At 36.7% G+C, this 19411-nt stretch overlaps 3 protein-coding genes across 6 annotated transcripts; 2 read left to right on the top strand and 1 right to left on the bottom strand.

The window, feature by feature from the left end:
- The first annotated feature begins 40 nt into the window (after nucleotides 1-40).
- Nucleotides 41-2113, top strand: LOC113742634 (uncharacterized). Of its 2 annotated transcripts, XM_027270513.2 has the most exons (3): nucleotides 191-316; nucleotides 421-649; nucleotides 1707-2113. In XM_027270513.2, exons 2-3 carry the CDS (start codon nucleotides 439-441, stop codon nucleotides 1967-1969), a joined length of 474 nt encoding a protein of 157 aa, XP_027126314.1. In that variant the 5' UTR covers nucleotides 191-316; nucleotides 421-438; the 3' UTR covers nucleotides 1970-2113. The 2 variants fall into 2 exon arrangements, with proteins under 2 accessions (XP_027126311.1, XP_027126314.1); XM_027270510.2 differs by having other exon boundaries at nucleotides 41-649.
- An 899-nt stretch (nucleotides 2114-3012) lies between these two features.
- Nucleotides 3013-11521, bottom strand: LOC113742632 (V-type proton ATPase catalytic subunit A). The gene is made up of 20 exons (XM_027270508.2): nucleotides 11180-11521; nucleotides 10118-10244; nucleotides 9821-9876; nucleotides 9622-9678; nucleotides 9394-9505; nucleotides 9240-9277; nucleotides 9037-9138; nucleotides 7830-7886; nucleotides 7658-7729; nucleotides 7459-7560; nucleotides 7243-7305; nucleotides 7017-7149; nucleotides 6530-6636; nucleotides 5312-5506; nucleotides 5132-5218; nucleotides 4920-5024; nucleotides 4323-4420; nucleotides 4163-4241; nucleotides 3623-3711; nucleotides 3013-3510 (listed from the first exon to the last, which is right to left on the bottom strand). The coding sequence occupies exons 1-20, from the start codon at nucleotides 11255-11257 to the stop codon at nucleotides 3396-3398; spliced, it is 1872 nt and encodes a 623-aa protein (XP_027126309.1). The 5' UTR covers nucleotides 11258-11521; the 3' UTR covers nucleotides 3013-3395.
- Nucleotides 11522-13282: 1761 nt separating this feature from the next.
- Nucleotides 13283-19411, top strand: LOC113742630 (probable protein S-acyltransferase 16). Of its 3 annotated transcripts, XM_072046824.1 has the most exons (8): nucleotides 13283-13901; nucleotides 14010-14559; nucleotides 14653-14744; nucleotides 15757-15802; nucleotides 16551-16673; nucleotides 18373-18478; nucleotides 18568-18663; nucleotides 18861-19411. In XM_072046824.1, the coding sequence occupies exons 5-8, from the start codon at nucleotides 16648-16650 to the stop codon at nucleotides 18966-18968; spliced, it is 336 nt and encodes a 111-aa protein (XP_071902925.1). In that variant the 5' UTR covers nucleotides 13283-13901; nucleotides 14010-14559; nucleotides 14653-14744; nucleotides 15757-15802; nucleotides 16551-16647; the 3' UTR covers nucleotides 18969-19411. The 3 variants fall into 3 exon arrangements, 2 of the variants coding, with proteins under 2 accessions (XP_071902925.1, XP_071902924.1); XR_003460863.2 differs by having other exon boundaries at nucleotides 13283-14559; nucleotides 18380-18478; XM_072046823.1 differs by having other exon boundaries at nucleotides 13283-14559.

The raw sequence follows: 19411 nt of genomic DNA, 5'->3' as shown, positions 1-19411 counted from the left end.
TGTCCTCAATTAAAAAGCTACCTAACCTACTAGTTTGGTGTGTTTCGCTTCCGACTCAAACTACAGATCGCCCCCGCCGTCACCGCTATCCACCACTCTTCCTTTTGTCCGACCGTTCCCCCCTCCTTTTGTCCGCCGTCTCAATTCCATGCAATTCAATTCGGGTATCTCGTATATTTTAGGGTTCTCTCCTCTTTTTTCCTTTTTCTTCTTTTACTTTTGATCTTTGGATCTCCTCCCCGCAAATGAAACTGATCTATTGATTGATTGTGTGGTGTTGGCGTTTGCTGTCATAACTGAAAGCTATCAATTATTGGTTGGTTTCTTTGTGTTTTTTTTTGGTTAGCTTAAATTGTATTGCTGTTGGATATTCCAAAATAATAAAAATATTATTATTATTTAAAAAAAAAAAAAAAAAAGAGCAAGGAAGAAGGAATTATGTCTTCTGCGTATGAGAATGTGGTCGGAGGAAAGCTGAAACTGAAGGGAAAGGCCCTAGATGTGAAGGCTGCTTCTGGGATAAGGAAGAAGAAGAATAAGAAGAACAAGCAGCTGGAGAATGACAACAAGAATCATCAATTGACTGAACATTTCGACGACGACCATGAGGCCGCCGCTGCCGCCAAGGATAATGACCTGCTTTCAGCTGGTTAGTTACTACCCCTTCCCTCCTATTTTTGTGCCTTGTCAAACTCAAGATGCTAGCATCTCTTATTCACTTCATTTTGTTGGTCCGGAATCTGAAGTTCAACTTCTCCGGGTATTTTAGCTTACCGTCGCTATAGCCGCCCTTGCTATATAGCCGCCCTTGCTACTTGCTAGTCTCTTCTGTCCTCTCCATGGTAGTAATCATCCTAACCTGGCATTGGGTTGGTTTTGATGAGGCTGGCAAAAGGACCTTTCTAGTCATGGTAAAAGGCTGTAGAAAAGTTTTTCGTATGTTCGTTTGGATTCCTTAGGAGGTGCTTTCGTATCAGTAACCTCTTTTTTTTCAATTGCCTTTTACTCTCATAAAAAAAAAAACCTTTTTTCCTTCACTTTGCACACTGCTCTGTGCTGTGTAACTAACTTACCCCCTGCAAATTATGCAGGGTGCTGTGGGAAACTATAGGAAAACTCTCTGTAAAACCTACTACTTTCCTATCAGATGGACACTCACAAAGAAAAAATTATTTAGGGATTCATCTTCCTTTCCACTTTCCAACACTTTTGCCTTCCAACCAAACACCATGTCATGTTAGCGTGCAAAAAATGACTGCAACTTTCCTAGGCCTGACTGCTTGCTTAACGCATCAATACTCCGTGCAATGTATATGCATGGAAGAAGCATATTGTGCTTGCTGGTGTCATTCATCTAACACACAGTTCTATTCTGGACAGACAAGAATCGCAACTTTTATTCTCAGTCACAGGAAGAGCAGCTGCCCTCCGCTGCTCAGTCTTGGGATTAGTCATAGATTTTCATGATTAGACAGCAAAAATATAGGATTTCAAACATTATTGAAGAACGAAGCAGCCACATGGTTGGTATCCTACTAGTATAATAACTAATGAGGATCCATTGGCTTGTGGGAAGTTTGCTATGAAGATATGATGATCATGATCATGAAACTGTCTGGGGCTTTTCCCCCCTTAAAATATTTTTCAGTTTCTCCACAAAAAAAATGGCTCCATTAGTTCTGAAAACAGTCTCTTCCTTGATTCAGGTGGAAGTACTGAAGAATTAACTGATCCCAGCCAAGAAGAAGAAGTTGGTGATGCTAGCAAATCTGCAGGAGAAAATGTTGCTCGTTGGGATGATCATCTTACCCCAGCTGAGAGACGTTATGTCGAGCAAAGGGCTAAAATTGACATGCGTAGATTGGCCAAGACAGCTAATAAATCACACCGTGACCGAATTCAGGACTTCAATCAGTATCTAGCTAATATGAGCGAGCACTATGACATCCCTAAAGTTGGACCTGGTTGAGTACAGCAGCAGACTAATATAAGAGCTGAAAATACCATGTAGTGATAATCTTGCTTGTGAAACAATTGTCTGAAAACGAATGTTTCTTAGTTCGAGCTTCTTAATATGAAAACTCTCGCCTTCATCTTGCTTTCCGTGGCAGAATACCTTTTTCTCACAGTTATCCTGAACTAGTATTCTTCAACTCTGACAACAATGTCCGGTCATTATTTCCTGATGGTTTCCAATTTTGATAAAGCCTGCGTTCTGATCTGTAACTTGACTGTTGGCCGTGCATTTGGAATTTTTGAATTTTGATTACTTATAATTAATTTGCAGTGGATACTGATTAACTGTTTGAGCATGTATATGAGCGAGCGAGCGAGTTTTTACGAGTCTTCGCCTTCCACCTTGTCTGTTTGTCGCTGGAAGGTCGGACGGTAACTAATTTGTGGTTGCAGCAGATGTACGTTCTTTCATCACACACCCTGCAGATTTCAAGATTTGGAAATTTCCTTCAACAAGAGTAATACACCATGAATCTCGCTGGAAGAAAGGGAAACAAAAAGAAAGAAAAGAATGATGATGTCATTTGGATTAGTGCGTGGCGGGAAACACGCTTTTGAGTTGCATTAGCATGTAGCAAAGTGACAATCAAAATACGTTACAACCCAACTAACAGAAGGAATTGAATGAGCCGAATTTAGACAAATTTTGTGCAAACCCTTTTTTTGATGGCACCGCTGCTTCATTAAACATCTATCTCTCTTGGTTGTACAACAAGGTACTGGAAATGCCGTGTGTACTGAAAAACTTTTGAGAATTGAGCACCTCAAACATAATCTACACAGGATGCAATCGTTAGCTGCAGGCAGACGTGTCATATCTAATTTGTACAAAATACTTTTCCGTATTCTCCTGCATCTCACAGCAAATATTGCCCCGCCAAACCCTAGTTACCCTACCAAGGCATTTTGATAGTTCAATGTTGCCATGTACGTTTCTGTCTTCTAAAGAATTATTATAAGAACTGATAGCCATCGAAAAGTGAAAAACAGCAAAAATTGTGGAAAACGAACTTCAACCCAGCTTCGAGTCCGCAATCATTTTTATGTTACATGGCTTTTATTTGAACTGGTAAGAGATAAATATGGTTACAGACTGCTTATTTTGACTTGTAACTGACAAATCAACTGGCCAATATTTATACCTAAACCGATATCCTCAAAACAAAAATAGAAGCCAATGAAAAGCACAGAAATATCGAGTGAAATACAATATAGGCTAGACGAACCAATAGCGTATGGGCCAAACAGAGGGCTGACCAGGAACACAATATATCTAATAACACTCCTCCATTGCTTAAGAAGGGCTTAGCACACCTGACCCGGAATTGAAAACATAGCAACATGGTTGATCGCTAAAACACTTTGTGCTGATGTACAGATCATCGCATTTCGTCCTCAAGGTTCCGGAAACCAGCAGTTAAATCATCACGGAGTTTCTTAAACTTTGCAATCAGAGCTTCCTCTCCTTCAGCTGGATCCTCAAATTTCTGAGACCTGCATTGTTATGAGGAAACATCATATACAAGAAACAGAAGGGACATATATTAGAACCAGAAGATTTCCAGATAATTGTTTAATGAATGCCATTCATTAAAAATTTACTTACACTAAACGGTAGAATAGATCACCCAGCCGATGCTTAATAAGGGTGTAAGTAATCTTCTGGCCATCCATGCCTGCTGCTCGTTCCACCGCCTGTAACAAGAAGGTTACATGTTCAAAATCCAGATCACTACCCAGATCATATACTTTTGATAAAAGGTGTAAAGCACCAAAATCAGCCCAACACATAAGCTCACTCAACTGACTCAAGTTAAACCCAAAAACCATAGATGAGGAATGCTGTATGTGGTACTAAATTAGGACAACTCACGGGAATAACTACTCAAAAAAAATGGCCAACCCTTATTTGACAAAGTGCAGCAAAAAGCAAACAAAAAGTGAAAGCTGTTGACTCAGAAATTATACAGCTTATGAACCTTAAACTTTGTTTTTAGATGTATAGTAATTAACAGAAAACAGGAGTTGGGAAAATAAAAAATAAAACATAAAGAGAGTCTCTGAGAGGAAAGAGTGTAGCAAGCTTCAAAAAAATTATCAATTAAAAGAGCAAGGACAAAGCAAGAAATGGTGCCATATACTTTACCTGATTAGCCAGACTATAGAAATGAATTATGTTGCGCATCATCCATACAGACTTGTAGAAAGGACAGAACTTATCATATCTGTCACCAAAGTTGCAAGATATTGATTAACGCCAAAAGATTAAACCAATTAAATTGACGTGCCAATAGATAGGGACATACGGAGTAAATGCATTCTGTGCAAGGTAGTCCTCCCTCAAAAGCTTTGCTGTCTCCAACGTAATTTTATCTGTTTCAGCCAAAGCATCCTTTCCAACAAGCTGTACAAAAATGCTGAGGCTAAATAACAGCCATACAAGACAAAGCCTATTAAGTCATTTAGTTCCTCCTATTCTTATTTAATTAATTTTGTTCTGCACATATTAACTTGGACAATATGCATATCCTCCCCCATTAATTATCTCTTGCAAAAGAAAACATCCAATGGCAGTGAGATTAGGATATCTTTGACTATAACAATTGATGATGATCTATAAAGGAAAATGCTAGCAGAAAGGATGCCAAGACTTCACCATACAATTTGCCATGCTTCATACCAGGATCAGCTCAAAGCCCAAACACAAAACGTGAGAGAGAGAGAGAGATGAAACAATAAGCAGCGCGTAAATTAGACTATTTGCTCTTTGATTGGACAATGTTGTGTGCCTTGTACAAAAATCTTATCCTCTTACTTTGATCCCTTGAGAACACAAAGTACAGAAAAAATGCTATTCCTTCCAAATTTTATCTCAAGGTGGGTGAAACCAACAAATCACATACCTGCACAATTTCATTCAAGTCATCCTCCCTTTGCAGCACCTCACGAGCTTTAGTCCTGATGTCAATAAAATCCGAATCGAACTTCTCGTAGAAGGACTCCAGTGCCTGGGAACACAGTCAGAGAGCATCAGCATTTTGATCATGAGTAGAAAGATAACAAAAGTAGGCAAAATGCACAATTCAAGGCAGACTTAAATATGTTGAGAACACACCCCTGAGTACTTCGAGTACGATATAAGCCAATTGACAGAAGGGAAATGCTTTCTTTGGGCCAATTTCTTGTCGAGACCCCAGAAAACCTGACCAATGACAAATTTATACAACAGCATAGTTAAAAAAGAAGGATTATTCTTTATGAATATATAGAAGTAGTAGTTCTGTAAACAGTTCACCTGGACAATGCTGAGGGTAGCAGATGTGACAGGATCTGAGAAGTCTCCTCCTGGAGGAGAAACAGCACCAACAATCGTCACACTCCCAGTTCTTTCTGGGCCACCAAGGCATTTAACTTTTCCAGCACGCTCATAGAAGGATGCCAAACGAGCTGCTAGATAAGCAGGATATCCACTATCCGCAGGCATTTCTGCCTATAATGGACAAAAAGTACAGGTCAGCACAAAGTAGACTCTAAACATACGTCTGACCATTCATATTACCAACATTGCCCATTCTGTTGATATGGAGTGACGAATTTGCACGTATGGCAAACATAATTTAAATAACTTATTACAGACTTGACAAGGAATTCCATCAAATTCAAACTAGAAACACAAAATTCAGAGCTAAAGTTTTCAAACTGTTCAACAACTGAGCACCAAAAAGATGGGACCAAAAAGTAGTTCATCTAACAATAACAATTTTTACATCAACAAATTTAAGAACCAGTCAACTAATAGCAATAAAACTCCCAGGAACTATTTTAGATTAGGGGAAAAATTATTATGGTCACATAGATTAAAAATGGAGAGAGAGCGCTAAAATGTAACATTTAAGACTTATGCGGTCTGACGAGTGGGAACTATCACAAGTGAAACTATCCTTGCCTTAAGATAGATGCACTACGATCCCAGTTCAGGAAAGGTATCTTCTAACCTCAACATTCCATTAAAATAAATTGAAGTTAAAAATGCCCTTCCAGTCCAAATATAACAAGCTAAACTAAATTTTCCTCTGAGGAGGTCAAAGACTTTCCAGTTGTAAATATTTTAACCCCTCTCCATCTCAAAAGGTTTGAGCATGTCATGAATAAGTAAAGAATCAGGATGACAAGATGAACGATTAATCTCATTCTCTGCGCACAAATCATTGCAGAAGTTGCTTAAGAAGGGGAATGGAGAAACACGTGGAGGCAAATTGCTGATATGATGTAATGTCACACTTGATGCTTTTAATACAAGCAAATACGGTTATAATGACTACCTCAATAACAAGGTAATTTAAGCTATTACATTATGATCTTTAAAATCACGCGAAGACACAAATACCAATTCTGACATCACCTTATACAGCACTGAAAGATATTGCAGGAAAGCAAGTATGAAAAGTGAATTGCATAGAAGTTTTTACAAATGAACTACATGCCATAGCAGAACCAGGATGGAAACAATTACCAGACGCCCAGAAATCTCACGCAATGCTTCAGCCCAACGGGATGTTGAATCTGCCATCATACTGACATTGTACCCCATATCTCTGAAATACTCAGCTATAGTGATCCCTGCAAATTGACATTTATAAAATTTGAGGAATTGACAAAGATAAGGGACATTTATTGTGCTTTACAGCAAGAGGCATTAAAAAAATATGCAGAGGGTCAAAGCAACAAAGAGTAACAGCATCCTATTGAAAGCATGGCCCACTTACCCTTCAGCACCTGGAACACAACCAGGTTAACAAGCTAACATGCTACCTTACTTCGGAGGAAAAATGACTAACACAAAAAGCAACTAATCCATAAAATGACTACCATTGACTCTAATATACTGCACTTTGAACCTTCCATTTTCAATGAAATGGATTTTGTGCTTCCTGGAAGTACTACTTTTAACTTTTTTTGGGAGTTGGAATTGACAATAGAACATTTAGTGACCAATTTACCTGTATAAATTGATGCCTCACGAGCTGCCACTGGCATATTTGATGTGTTCGCCACAAGTGTAGTACGTTTCATGACAGATTCCTCACGACCATCCGGCAGCGTCATTGTCAATTGAGGGAAATCCATAAGCACCTGGATTTGGGAATTTTCATTCAAATAAATTCAGAAATAAAATAGAATGATGAACCCAGCAAGCATGAATTACAGATACCCGTACAGCCATACCTCTGCCATTTCATTTCCTCTTTCCCCACAACCAACATAAACAACAGTGTCGGAGTTAGAGTACTGCATCCATAAGTAACCAGAAAATAGAAGAATCAAAATTAGCTTACTACTTTCCCAGAACAAAGTCAGCTTACTAATTGCACAAATTTTTCTAGCATCCTCCATTCCCTACATCATAATGGGAAATTCCAATATATAACTCCAGAAGATTACCTTGGAAAGGGCCTGACTAATGACTGTTTTTCCACAGCCAAATGCACCAGGAATGGCACAAGTACCACCCAGCACTGAGGGGAACAGGGCATCAAGAACTCTCTGACACAACAGAATGCTATTTAGAAACAGCAGATTTGCTAGGACTTGCAAACAAATGAACAGTGTGAAAATATGATTTATTTGACAGATCAACTACCTGCCCTGTAAGAAGAGGAGTATCAGCAGCAAGCTTTTCAGCAACAGGTCTAGGTGTTCGCACAGGCCAAGTCTGCAGTTTCCCAAGAAACAATTGTCAGATGCTTTTTTCATAGTGCAACAAACATCACATATAACCCAAAAATTATCTATAAACTGGAATGTGTGCCAACCTGGAGCATGGTATATTGCTTTTTGACTCCTTGAAACTCAAGCTCAAGAACAGTATCCTGCATGTTGATGAAAACACTCAGTGCAAGAAGTCAACAAACAAAATGGATCACAATGGATTATATTGACCTCAGGCCTGAGAGTATTGATGCTAACAAGTAGGTTCGGATGCATGACTTATGAAAATATACAGCATATTTTCATATTTTCAACAGTAATAGACAGAGTAATGCTCCCTCATCCCATTCTTAAACCATGCTTTGCTTTTTTGTCTGACCCAAAATTCTCGCATTGCCCATAGCAGTAGATGCATTTTCCAGCCATTTACAATTTATCCCTCAGGTAAAGGTTTATCTCCCTTCTTGTTAGGACACCATAAAACCTCATTGTCTATGAATTGCAATTTTTCAACATCATACAATCATCTACAAGCGTTAACCGTGTTAGCCAAAAAAGTTTTTGGAGATGTCTTTACACAGAGTTCCCATTACGTTATACTATTACACAAGATTCAAGCAATCGGCAAAGCTTAACCTAGAAAGCAAGGACAATATTTGAAGGTTGAAACTTAAAATGTAAAACAAGTTCCACTATTCTTCCCAGAAGAACAACCAACATTAGAGCCAGCAATAAATTACAAATCTCTGCTTTTCAACACAAGAAAACAACACGTCAACTAGCAAATACTTGCTCCAAACCAATCCAGAAAATGACAAAAAAAAAAAAAAAAGGTTTTCAAACATACCTGGTAGATAAAGAGACATTATGTCACAATCTAATGATAAACCTTACTAAGCACTTCCTTCACAATTCCAACTAGTTAATTACATACTTTCATTGTCTAAGAGTTTTTTCAATCAAAACTAAATGCCTCTCCAGTTCTAAGGAAGACAGAATGCCAAAATGACAACTTCAAAGCATGATCTAATCACAATCACAGGATGGTTGATACTGTGGCAAAATACAGGCAGTAATATACTAACAAATAATTAAAGTTGATGATCCAAAGAATGCATTACATGTCCTTTTGAACCAAAAGTTAGCGTCTGTGTCTTGTACTAAGTCTGAGGAGAAAATAGGAGGCACATCAACTCAAGAATGCAAATGCATAAGCTGTTGGACACAGTGCTTTTGAATACTATTCGCAGTACTCCACTCATGCAATTAACCGGATGATGTTAGCATAATAATGGACTTGATTGAACAAACCTTCAACGAGTATTGACCAGCTGGTGCAATATAGGTTATCTTTCCCATAGCATCAGGAGGAAGAGCAACATGATGTTGCATCAAAGTGTTTTCGAAGACAGTCTACACACAAGATTGATCAAGCAGTAAGTCAAGTTAAAATACAATGGATGCTTATAGAACGGTTGTCCATTCCAAGCTTAAATAAGTCATTTCATACTTACAGCATACAAGTCTCCATTTGTTAAAAGATCCCCCTCACCTGCCATGAAATGATGATACATTGACAAGAATCACAATTTGTCTCTCTCAGTCACATTAAGGTATAAACCATTACAATGCAGCCTAAATATCTAAACTAAAATACTCTAAGCATACCTATTTTCTTAGGTTCAAAATCCCAAAGTGTGTCTTTGTCAAGTGCTGGCACAGACACGCCACGAGGAATATATACATCACCAGACTTTAGCGCAATGGCCTTCAAAGGCCTCTGGATGGAGTAATTAAAGGATGAAAAGGGATTATCATCTGAAACTAATCTAAGAAAGCTTCTACATGAACTTCATGAGCTCTTAGATTTAAGAGGGAAAACAATGATCCACAGACCTGAATACCATCAAAGATGTTGCCTAATATTCCAGGTCCAAGTTCAACAGATAGGGGCTGTAAAAGAAATCAAGAATTCCACAAAAGAATGTTTAAAAGAATTCACATTTGAACAATAGCTATAATGTTTAATAGACAATTTCCTCAAAAGAGAAAAAAAAAAAAAAAGAATAACACAGAGAATAATGTAAGTAACAACCTTGTGCGTCCGTAAGACAGGATCATTCACCATCAACCCAGCTGTTTCCTCGTACACTGCAACAGAGACATACAAAGATCTTATTGTAAATATCAAGCTCCTAAGTTCATTCCATAAAACACTGAAAAATAGCAGGAACCATCTTATTTCTTCTTTTTAAAATTTTTCTTTTTCTGGTTTCAAAAATAGAAGTAAGACATTTACAATTTTGCCCTGTAAATACAAGCCAAAGTTTAGGTATAGAGGGAAGATTCACCCTCAAAAAGGAGAGAGAACTCCCAGGAAATGATAAACTACCTTGTATTGTGGCAGAATCTCCTTCCAAACGGATAATTTCCCCAATAAGATTGTCATGTCCAACACGAACCAGTTCATACATAGCAGCCCCAGCCATTCCATCTGCTACGACCACTGGTCCTGATACCTATTCAGGAAAAACAAATGCAAAAGAGCATTACCATCAGTTGTCAGTAAAAGTTTCCCCTATTCTGGTAGCTTTGACTTTGTTACAGAAAAAAAAAAGAGATTACCAAACAAGAATACAAAAAGGAACTCATTTTTTAACATCTTAGCACCAGATAGAACATGGATGCTGTTCAATGAAAATGCAGAAAGCATCCACACTCTAAGTAGTAGGAAAGCCAACAATATGCAGTAACGAATTTCAATCTGCTGAAATGCCATTGAATGCTTCCTAGCATTTAGAGCAGACATAAGACAGTGAAAAAAGGAAAGGGTAGGTAACACCCCAAAAAAAAATGGAGGAAGTTGAGTAAGTAAAACTGATCTGCGCTACAGAAACTAATACATATGGAAACTAACAGTTTGAATCCTAATTGACCTCCAACAATTGAACGAGCAAGACAGAAGTAAGATGAACAAATTTAGACATTTCTCGGAGCTATCCGAAAAGCAGCTGCTGCCAGTATTCTGATGCCAACATAGCCGATCAGTATTCTGATTGCAGATACCGACAATAGCATTTAAAACCGAGCAAAAGACAGAAATGCCACTTTACAACAGAGAAATAAACCAAATACAATTAGATCAGAGTCTCAGAGCACAGAATCGGAAACGACAAGTAAATATCGTAGCAAGCGATGCGCATAAACAAGTTAAAATAATGGCTTTCAGAATAAAGAGCATGGAAAGATGGAGCCAGAAATAACTACTCAGTATCTAATGGAATATATACAGGGAAAATCAAATTCTCCCAGTATACAAATGTATACGCTATTCCGCTGAGGAGATTGAGAAATTGGATCCTATTGAGCTTGTCAGAAAATATAAGAGAAGACAAAACAAAAAAATAGAAGTAGTAGTAGAAGAGGAAATAGATTGAAGGAAGATGAAGGGGACCTTGCGGACGTAACCGTACTCGCTCTCCTTCTCGGCATCTTCGAAGGTTGTGAGAGGTCCTCCGTACAACGACGGCATCTTTCTGTCTGGCAGATCGGAGACGGAGAAAGTATGCTCGTGTCTCTAGGTGTTTATGAAATCTTATGTGTAGAATTGTGCGAGTGAAAGATACGTGACTGAGGTGAATCTCGCTCCCAAGATCCGATCGGCGATGGAACTCCAACCGATATCTTCCGATTTGGGGTGTAAAAAAAATGAGGAGCGAAAGTTTTTTTTCCCTTTTTTTTTGGACGGGGGTTGGGGGAAGGAGGGGTTTGGTTGGCAATGTTTCTGTGGTGCCTCACAGATGCGAAAGGACCAAAACTGACAGTAATCAATTGAATTGAGGTTTTTGCAAAAAAAAAAAAAAAAAAAAATTGAATTGAGGTGATAGACGACTGATGACACTTGGAAAAAATTACTCCAGTGGCGAGGAGAAGCGAACGTGAACTTGCTGATTTTCTTTTTCTGGTCAAAACTGCCCCTTGTAGTTGACATAATTACACACCTACCCCCAAATAGAATACTAACTAGCAGTAGTACTAACTTGTAAGTATATAAAATTTTCCTTTTCTTTTCTGAAATTTTTATTAAAAAAATATACAGCAATGATTTAATATATATGTGATAAAAATATGATTAAAAAATATGTATACGAAAAATATAAAAAAAAATTTTAAAATGACTATCCAAACATTGCAGTTCACTTTCTTATTTTGACTGACATTATCTAAAATGTAATTCATACTATACAAAAAAAAAAAAATCAAAGTTCCTCGTATAAGGTAATAAATAGCAAAGCAAGAATAAACAAAATATGTAAACAAATGTAATGCTCAATAATAGATTTCAAGATAATTAAGTCAATTTTATATATTTTTTATTTTGACATCTAAAAATTGATTGCACTAAACATTGGAAATGGGATGGACATTTCATTTTGAAATGCATACAAGACATTTATATGAAATATTTTTTTTTCATGTCATTCTGACTAGAAAAAGCCATTTTGAGTGGAAAGACATATTTAGATGATTTATTTGAAATTATTACTATAATACTTTTTGTGAAATAAAAATAAGATTGAAATTTGTGAAATAAATTATTTTTTCTCAAATCATTTCAATCCAAACACACTCATTCATTTTGGACATTCTGACGTACCAAACAGGAGGTAGGTGTGTTTGAATTATTTCAAAATATTATTTCATTTTGGACATTTTCACGAACAAGTTTTTTAATAATCCTTTTTAGTTTATTAATTATTTTTTTATTTTATATATACATCATATAAAAAAAGTATTATAATAATTATTTTAAATAATTCTTTATAAATATTCTCAATTCGCAGTCTTTAGTAACCTGTTATCCCTCACCTTTCCTTCCTTTCTTTTACTTTCAATACTCTATGTTTGGATAGGCATGATTTCAAATAAAAAAATTTACTTCACAAATTTCAATCACTTTTTTATCTTTCCAATCACCTTTTTATCTCACATATATCACATCATAAAAAGTGTTACAATAATTATTTTAAATAAATCATCCAAATAAACTCTTATCCAAACAAACTCTATGATTTTTACCACGCTATCGCTATTGCTGTGAGGAACTTTTAAAAAATACAAGATTGTTCTTATTACTAGTGTTTTTTTTTTTTTAATCAGCAATGATTGAAGCTAAGAGAAAAGTCAACATCTATTACACTTTTGTGTTGAATTCATTTTCACGACCAAGAAAAGAAAGCAAATAAATGACGGAACCAAAAGGAAAGTCATTAAGAATGCCATAATGATCCAAACACGTGTCCGACTTCAGATCATACAATCTCATGCGAGGTCAATAGTTTCTTGCGCCCCAAAAAAAAAAAAACTAATTTAGGGGTTAGTTATCAACATAAGTAGATAACGTCCCACCAGCATTCAGCCAAAACTTTCGTCGTCCTCTCACGTGCCCGGCATGTGGATTGGAAGCATTTAGTCCTTCGCGCCTTGCGCGTTAGCTTCCCACCTGGCCTCGCTGCCAGTATCCCATGTGCTTCTGCTGCCCTCGCTGCCAGTATTCCTCGCTGCCCCGCTGCTTCTCTCTGCAGCTCCTCTCTCTCTTTCTTCTGTCATTCTTTTGCTTCCTCTTTTCTCTTTCTCTTTTTTTTTCCCCCCCCAACAACAATGATGCTTTGTCGCTTATCGCGCGTTAGCTTCCCATTAGGCCTTCTTCTAACCCTAAATCAAACCCAACCTCTGAGGCGCCGCTTCTCATCTTCTCCTCTTCCTTTTCTTCTCTATTTTCTCACCTCTTCTCCTCAGACTCTGTGTTCCTGTCCTCTCTCTCTCTCTCTCTCGTATTTATTCTTGATTCCACGACCTCTAAAAGTTTCAATAAAACCTCCAGACGAGTGAAGATCCGCACAACTCTAGATTAGTAGTTCATTTTGGAATCTCATTACTTGATTCGATGTTACCCCTGATTTTGTTTCTCTTAACTTTTGCCGGTGATTTCGCTTGTGAAGGCCACCAAATTTCTCATTTTCTCTAAAATCTGGCCTCAAACAACCCTTTCCATTCCAAACATGGGCGGGTCAACAGAACTTTGCCGCCTCTTTTAAAACAGAACTCTGCTAGGGTTCACTTTTTTTTTTTTCTCCTTAGAACTCTGCCGCCTCAGAACTCCTCCTCTCTAGAACGTTTGATCTCTTCTTCTTTATTCTCTTTTATTTTTTCCCCTCTCCTGCATTTGTCTTCCTTTCTTTTCTATCTTGCCCTCATCTCTTCTTTCTTTCCTCCTATTGCAGGTGGGTCTCAGAATTTTCTTCAATTTCTATAGTGGTCTGCTCCGGCAAGCAATTAACCCGAAGCAACAATAATCTCTGAGCGCAACCACTCTTCATTCGATGAATACAAGTCAGATACTTGAAAGAGAGAGAGAGACAGGTATAGGGCGAGCACCTTAGTTTGGTGGAGGAAACGTGTAGAAATGGAATGAGGAGGCGAAGGGGAAGAGTTCGGCATGTTACAAACAAGAGATAGAGATCAACATCGAAAGCTTTCCAGGATACTTATTGACCATTGACAGGAACGTATATACAAACTGTGGATTCGAAAGAACCAACACCAACTATGTCAGATTTGATCTTCAGCAGCAAGGTGTTCGGACTAGAAAGCAACTACCCAACCCTTCACTTCCAATCAAGCATGTCTAGCAGCTCGAGGACCTCTTCCTCTGAGTTGGCAGCATCGCAGAAATCCAACTCAATGCCAAAAACATCGATGATCCCTTCATTATTGCCATTATCAATATGCTCGAATCTCATAAACAAAAGGGTAGCTAGGTGAAACATCAAGGTAGTCACTCAATTTCTGTATCTGTGCTTGTAGTGCGCAAGGATTCCAACAAAGTTGCATGCATAATTGACAAATCTGTGTTTGACTATATAGATCGGACAGCTATTATATTTCTGTTCAAACATGGAGTTTCAAATACTATGCATTTTTAGAGCTGCACACCCACCACAGGCTAGCCAACATCGGTAACTCCTTAAATTTGTCTATTTACTTTCTTTTCTATTTTTTTCTAATTTTTAACCAATCTGTCCTTTTTCTTTTGCCCTCTTTGACATGATCTGAATGAAAAGCTTCAAACCCTACAAGGATCAGAGTACCATACTCCCTCGTATCCGTTTTTCCCCTGAATTTTCTTGAAAATGAAAGAAAATAAAAAGCCATTCTTTTTTCCCTTTTATTTCCTAAGGTTTTTTTTCCTTAATTTGAACTAGGATCTACTTATTTTTATAAATTTGTATGGAACATCTGATCATCTTCATTTATTTCCCTTTATTTATTATTGGTATTGTTATAAATTGAGTGCTTAAACTTTACTATTGTAGGTTTGACTGTAACAATCCTAATAGCTATATTAGCAGAAACAGTAATCCCAGAAAGAAAGATAGATTATTTCAAGTAATGCCGCCATCGAACAACAGTTACTTTTTTGCCCTTTTTCCCCAAATCATTGGTTTTACGTGTTCAATTTATTTTTTATTTATAAAGTTTAAATTGCCAAATTATATTGAGGATATTTTTTGTAATTATGAATTTGTCTATAATACTGGAAGCTGGTAATGTGTTATTTCACTTTTTTTTTGGTTAGAAAAATATGAAAGTGATCTATTTGGAAAAGTCGGTATAGATTCTAATGAGGCCTTTGTGAAACTATGGTGGAACCTGTTTCCTTTTTTGTAAATTCTTAACTCTTAAGGTAAGTGTTAGGGTAATTGGTATAAAAGATATGATTTGAAAGCTATATATTTGTTAATGAATATTGATAAGATGAAACTTTTGAAGCAAGTTTAAGGGATAATCCTGAATCCTGTGAAATACTTTTCTGTCTTCTTGTAATCGTGTGTAATTTTTTAATTAAGAAACTAATGTGTTTGCAGGTTGAATGCTTAACTGGGTTTGAAGGTTTTTCTAAGAGTCTTTGTTGTAACTATTTGGGTTGATTTTCTGAGTTCTAATGTTTGGATTTTTGGTTGGTGGCAGTGATACTTGGGAGTGCATTTCATGAGAAAGAATCACCTAGATTTAGGTTTGTCTCTTTCTGTATTTCTTCTCTGTTTGAACAATCTATTCCAATTCTTCCTTATCCAGTTAGCTTCTTGTTTTATTTTTAATACCTGTGTTGCCTTTCTTTCTGTTGTAGATATGAAGTGATTGTAGAGTTGTAAATCACATTTTTGCCCTACAAACACTTATTCGATGGCTCCAAGCCAATTCAAGCACCACACTTAAGTTCAGACAGCCTAGAGGCAATATTAGTTTCTCCACAAATGGCTTTGCCATCATGTACCTTTATATTCTTTTTTACAGCATAAAAAATCCTAAACTTTAAAATGAATATGGTTATGCATGCATGTAGTCTTCTATTCCATGCTTCTACTTTATCTAGAATACCTTGAACATTATTTAACCTTCCTTCTGTTTATTTTTGTTATAGATCTTCCTCTGCTAGCATGCTTGTTTTCTTTATTTCACCAGTTTGGAGATGAAAAAATTTGGGAGAGATGCTCTTACTTCTGTGTGGTTTGTTTGCTTCTTTTTCCTGAGATTTTAGTAGCTTGGCTTTTCTAAAATACATTTGAAATTAATGTAGTGACTATAAGTCTTATAGGGGAGATCTTTCTTTGTTTCTCTTCCTGCAATAACTATTCAAATGTTTTAAGCATTGTTCTCCTTTGGCTGATATTTTTCCTTTTGTTTGTTTGAACTTATGATTTTTTATAAATTGTGAAGCATAATTTCTAATATGTTTGGTTCTGTTTCTCTATATTTTGAAGTTGTGGTTGGTTTGTCTAAGGGAAGTTGCGCATACCAAGGGTGAGGGCAACACCATTGTTGGCTTTGAACAAGTGCTGATGGAGCTTGCTCACATTCATGAGAAGATTAATTGCTTTACTTAGGTGGTAGCTTTGCTCTATCTTATGTTGTCATGAAAATCGCAATTAAGAACTTAAAAAGTGTTTGAGGTTGTTCGCTGCAACATATTGGTCTTGTCATTTTTCTCTTTTTAACCGGTACAGTTGATATCAGAATTGAATGATGTATTCTAGCTTGTGGGACTGACGAATCTACAGAGGATGAAAGTTTTGCAAATTGGCTCTGTTATCTTACATTTTGGAGTTTAATCTAGAGTTGAACAATGTTACATTAGGATTTTAGACAGTAGAATCTATATTCATTATGAGGCTTGATGTTTGATTTGATTTATGGATGTGGCTATGCTAATTATGTCCCATTTGCTAAGGTATTAAACATCTATTGTTAATTTCAAAAGTTTTTTCATGTACTGATTCAGAACAATTGTTCTTGATGTTTCTTGTTATTGAAAAGATACAAAACTTTTGTGAATTTAGATATTGTACTTTTACTTCTGCACGAGTTCAATTTTTTGCATATCTTTTAACTAGAAAGTAAAGAAAATTTAACCTGTATACTGCAGTCATGTGGCATAAATAGGCACCCTTAGTATCATTTTTGTTTAGTTTTTGAGCATTAGGATGCTGGTCTCATCATTCTATGTGGCAGGTTGGGGACAGTGGATCTGCATTTTAGGGGTTTGGTTATAGAGATATGAGGTTCTACGTACTGATAATGTTGAGTTTTGAAAAATGCAGATAAAAGTACTTTTAGGCAGTATTGGTAAATGCATCAAGTCAGAAATGCAGGACCATTGAGAACATCATCTTTTAATTGACCATGGCACCACCAAGATCAAGTTGATAGAGTTGACAACTTATTGCCTTTGCTTAAGTTTCACTTTTGACTCTAAATTCCAGTAAATTAAGGTCATGAATTTTGTATCTAAGAGGTATAATGGGTTAGTGGCATTCTTCACTATCGGTGCTTTGAGCATTTGCTTGCAATTAGTGATAAAGTGCTCCGGATAATGGTATTGAAAGATTGGAAGACAGCATTATTGTTGCATATTTGTCTTCTTATTGATTATTATTGAATTTATGCTAAGTTTTGTGCTAATTTTTGACCATGTACAAGAGATTTCTGTCCCTTGCTTGCTCACTGATAAGAGAGCTTTTGATATGGCTAGCCATCCAAACTATGGAGTCTCCGATTGTGGTTGCTTTGGAAAATTTAGAGACTTTGGTTGGGGTTGCTTTGCAGCTATGCAGACATGCCAGTGTCATGGTTTTTTCAATTGGAAAAGAAAATATAGATGTTTTAGAAAAGAATAGCACAAACAAGTATAATATTTGGATGATGGCCGAGATAAATATATTTTCAAATGGCAAATCCTTTTGTTTGATCCTGATTTAAGAAAACTATATGCTCGTGACAAAAGTTGCTTCAGGGATTAGGTTTTTATTCTCAAAACATACTATTTCATTATACTTTTGGTTTATAATGTTTGTATCAAATTCACAATGCTTTGCTACAGTGACTTGCATGAAGAACAAATATGTATATACTATAGATAAAGATGTACAGACATAGAAACATTGACGAGTGCTTTTATAATTTATGTTTAATTGGGCATGTACTGTTTGGTTGCTAGCGCGCATCTTGTGTATAAATTTCTTCCTGTATATATATTTCAACAAGTTATAATTTTGCATATCCTTGCATTCAACCTGAACAATTTAGCCTTCAGGTCATTTCAGGGCTCCTGCTGGTGCCATTGACTCTTGTGCTGACCATCGTTGTGTTTTGGCATGTTTATCTTATTCTGCAAAACAAGACCACAATAGAGGTTTGCATTGGTAGTGATAGTAATTTTTTTTCATCTATCTGGCATCTGATCAAGTCTGATAACCACTTCCTACCTTTTTTACCATACAGTACCATGAAGGTGTGAGAGCTATGTGGCTTGTTGAAAAAGGAGGTTATCTGTATTCACATCCATATGATCTTGGTGCTTATGAGAATATGATATCAGTAAGTTGTTTCTCTCTTCTCTTGTTCTTAGTGGCAAATAAGAGAGTCTAGAGTAGGCACTTCATTTGGCTGATCAAATTAGGCTCTTTGTGCATAGAAGTTTACTAACTAATACTGTAGATATCATGGTACAACATGCTCTCCGAGATATGGTCTTAGCTTTCTAGGCATTTATACGTGATTTACTTGACTTGCAGGTTTTAGGACCACATATCTTTTGCTGGGTATGTCCCACCTCAGAGCAGATTGGTTCTGGCCTTCGTTTTCGCGCGGGAGTTGATAAGTTAGCAGGGATATCATTTTAGACATGTAGAGCTTGGAGTTTCAATGATTTTGTACTGCTGGTAGTATTGGAGGCAAGGCAACAGGTCCTATATCATTCATTGATGATAATCAAATTCTGGTGTCCGCGTGCTTTCTTTTTGGAAATACAACCATTAAAAAAGAGTTTGTCTTGTGTAGCTCCTCCTTACATCCATGTTGTTGCAGAAGTAGTTCAAAGTTGACTGGGCTTCTGAAGCAGTCAGATGTAAAATAGGACCCTCCTTCTTATGACTTTTTTTTTCCAAAAGTACAGTCCTCATGCAATCATGTACAAATGACAGAGTTCTAGGCTAACTCACAGCAACTTCAAGTAGAAGAGATAGGCCAAAAATTGTAACTTAAAGATGTTGTAATATTGTGATTCTCAGGAAGTGTATGAACCATAATTGATTTAATTGATGATTTGATTGAATTTGTTGCAAAA

This window comes from Coffea arabica, chromosome 4e (assembly GCF_036785885.1).
Source record: "Coffea arabica cultivar ET-39 chromosome 4e, Coffea Arabica ET-39 HiFi, whole genome shotgun sequence".
Classification (NCBI taxonomy): Eukaryota; Viridiplantae; Streptophyta; class Magnoliopsida; order Gentianales; family Rubiaceae; genus Coffea; species Coffea arabica.
This window is presented reverse-complemented; position numbering and strand designations above follow the sequence as displayed.

Bases quoted from the DNA above. Each gene is read 5' to 3' on its own strand.
- LOC113742634 (XM_027270510.2), top strand. From the start codon at position 439: ATGTCTTCTGCGTATGAGAATGTGGTCGGAGGAAAGCTGAAACTGAAG. The intron at 650-1,706 runs GTTAGTTACTAC...TCCTTGATTCAG, and splicing joins TAATGACCTGCTTTCAGCTG to GTGGAAGTACTGAAGAATTA.
- LOC113742630 (XM_072046824.1), top strand. From the start codon at position 16,648: ATGAGAAGATTAATTGCTTTACTTAG. The intron at 16,674-18,372 runs GTGGTAGCTTTG...TGAACAATTTAG, and splicing joins AGATTAATTGCTTTACTTAG to CCTTCAGGTCATTTCAGGGC. The intron at 18,479-18,567 runs GTTTGCATTGGT...TTTACCATACAG, and splicing joins AAAACAAGACCACAATAGAG to TACCATGAAGGTGTGAGAGC.
- LOC113742632 (XM_027270508.2), bottom strand. From the start codon at position 11,257: ATGCCGTCGTTGTACGGAGGACCTCTCACAACCTTCGAAGATGCCGAG. The intron at 7,150-7,242 runs GTATGGCTGTAC...TCCCAAATCCAG, and splicing joins GAGGAAATGAAATGGCAGAG to GTGCTTATGGATTTCCCTCA. The intron at 6,637-7,016 runs GTAAATTGGTCA...GTCAATTTGCAG, and splicing joins TGAGGCATCAATTTATACAG to GGATCACTATAGCTGAGTAT.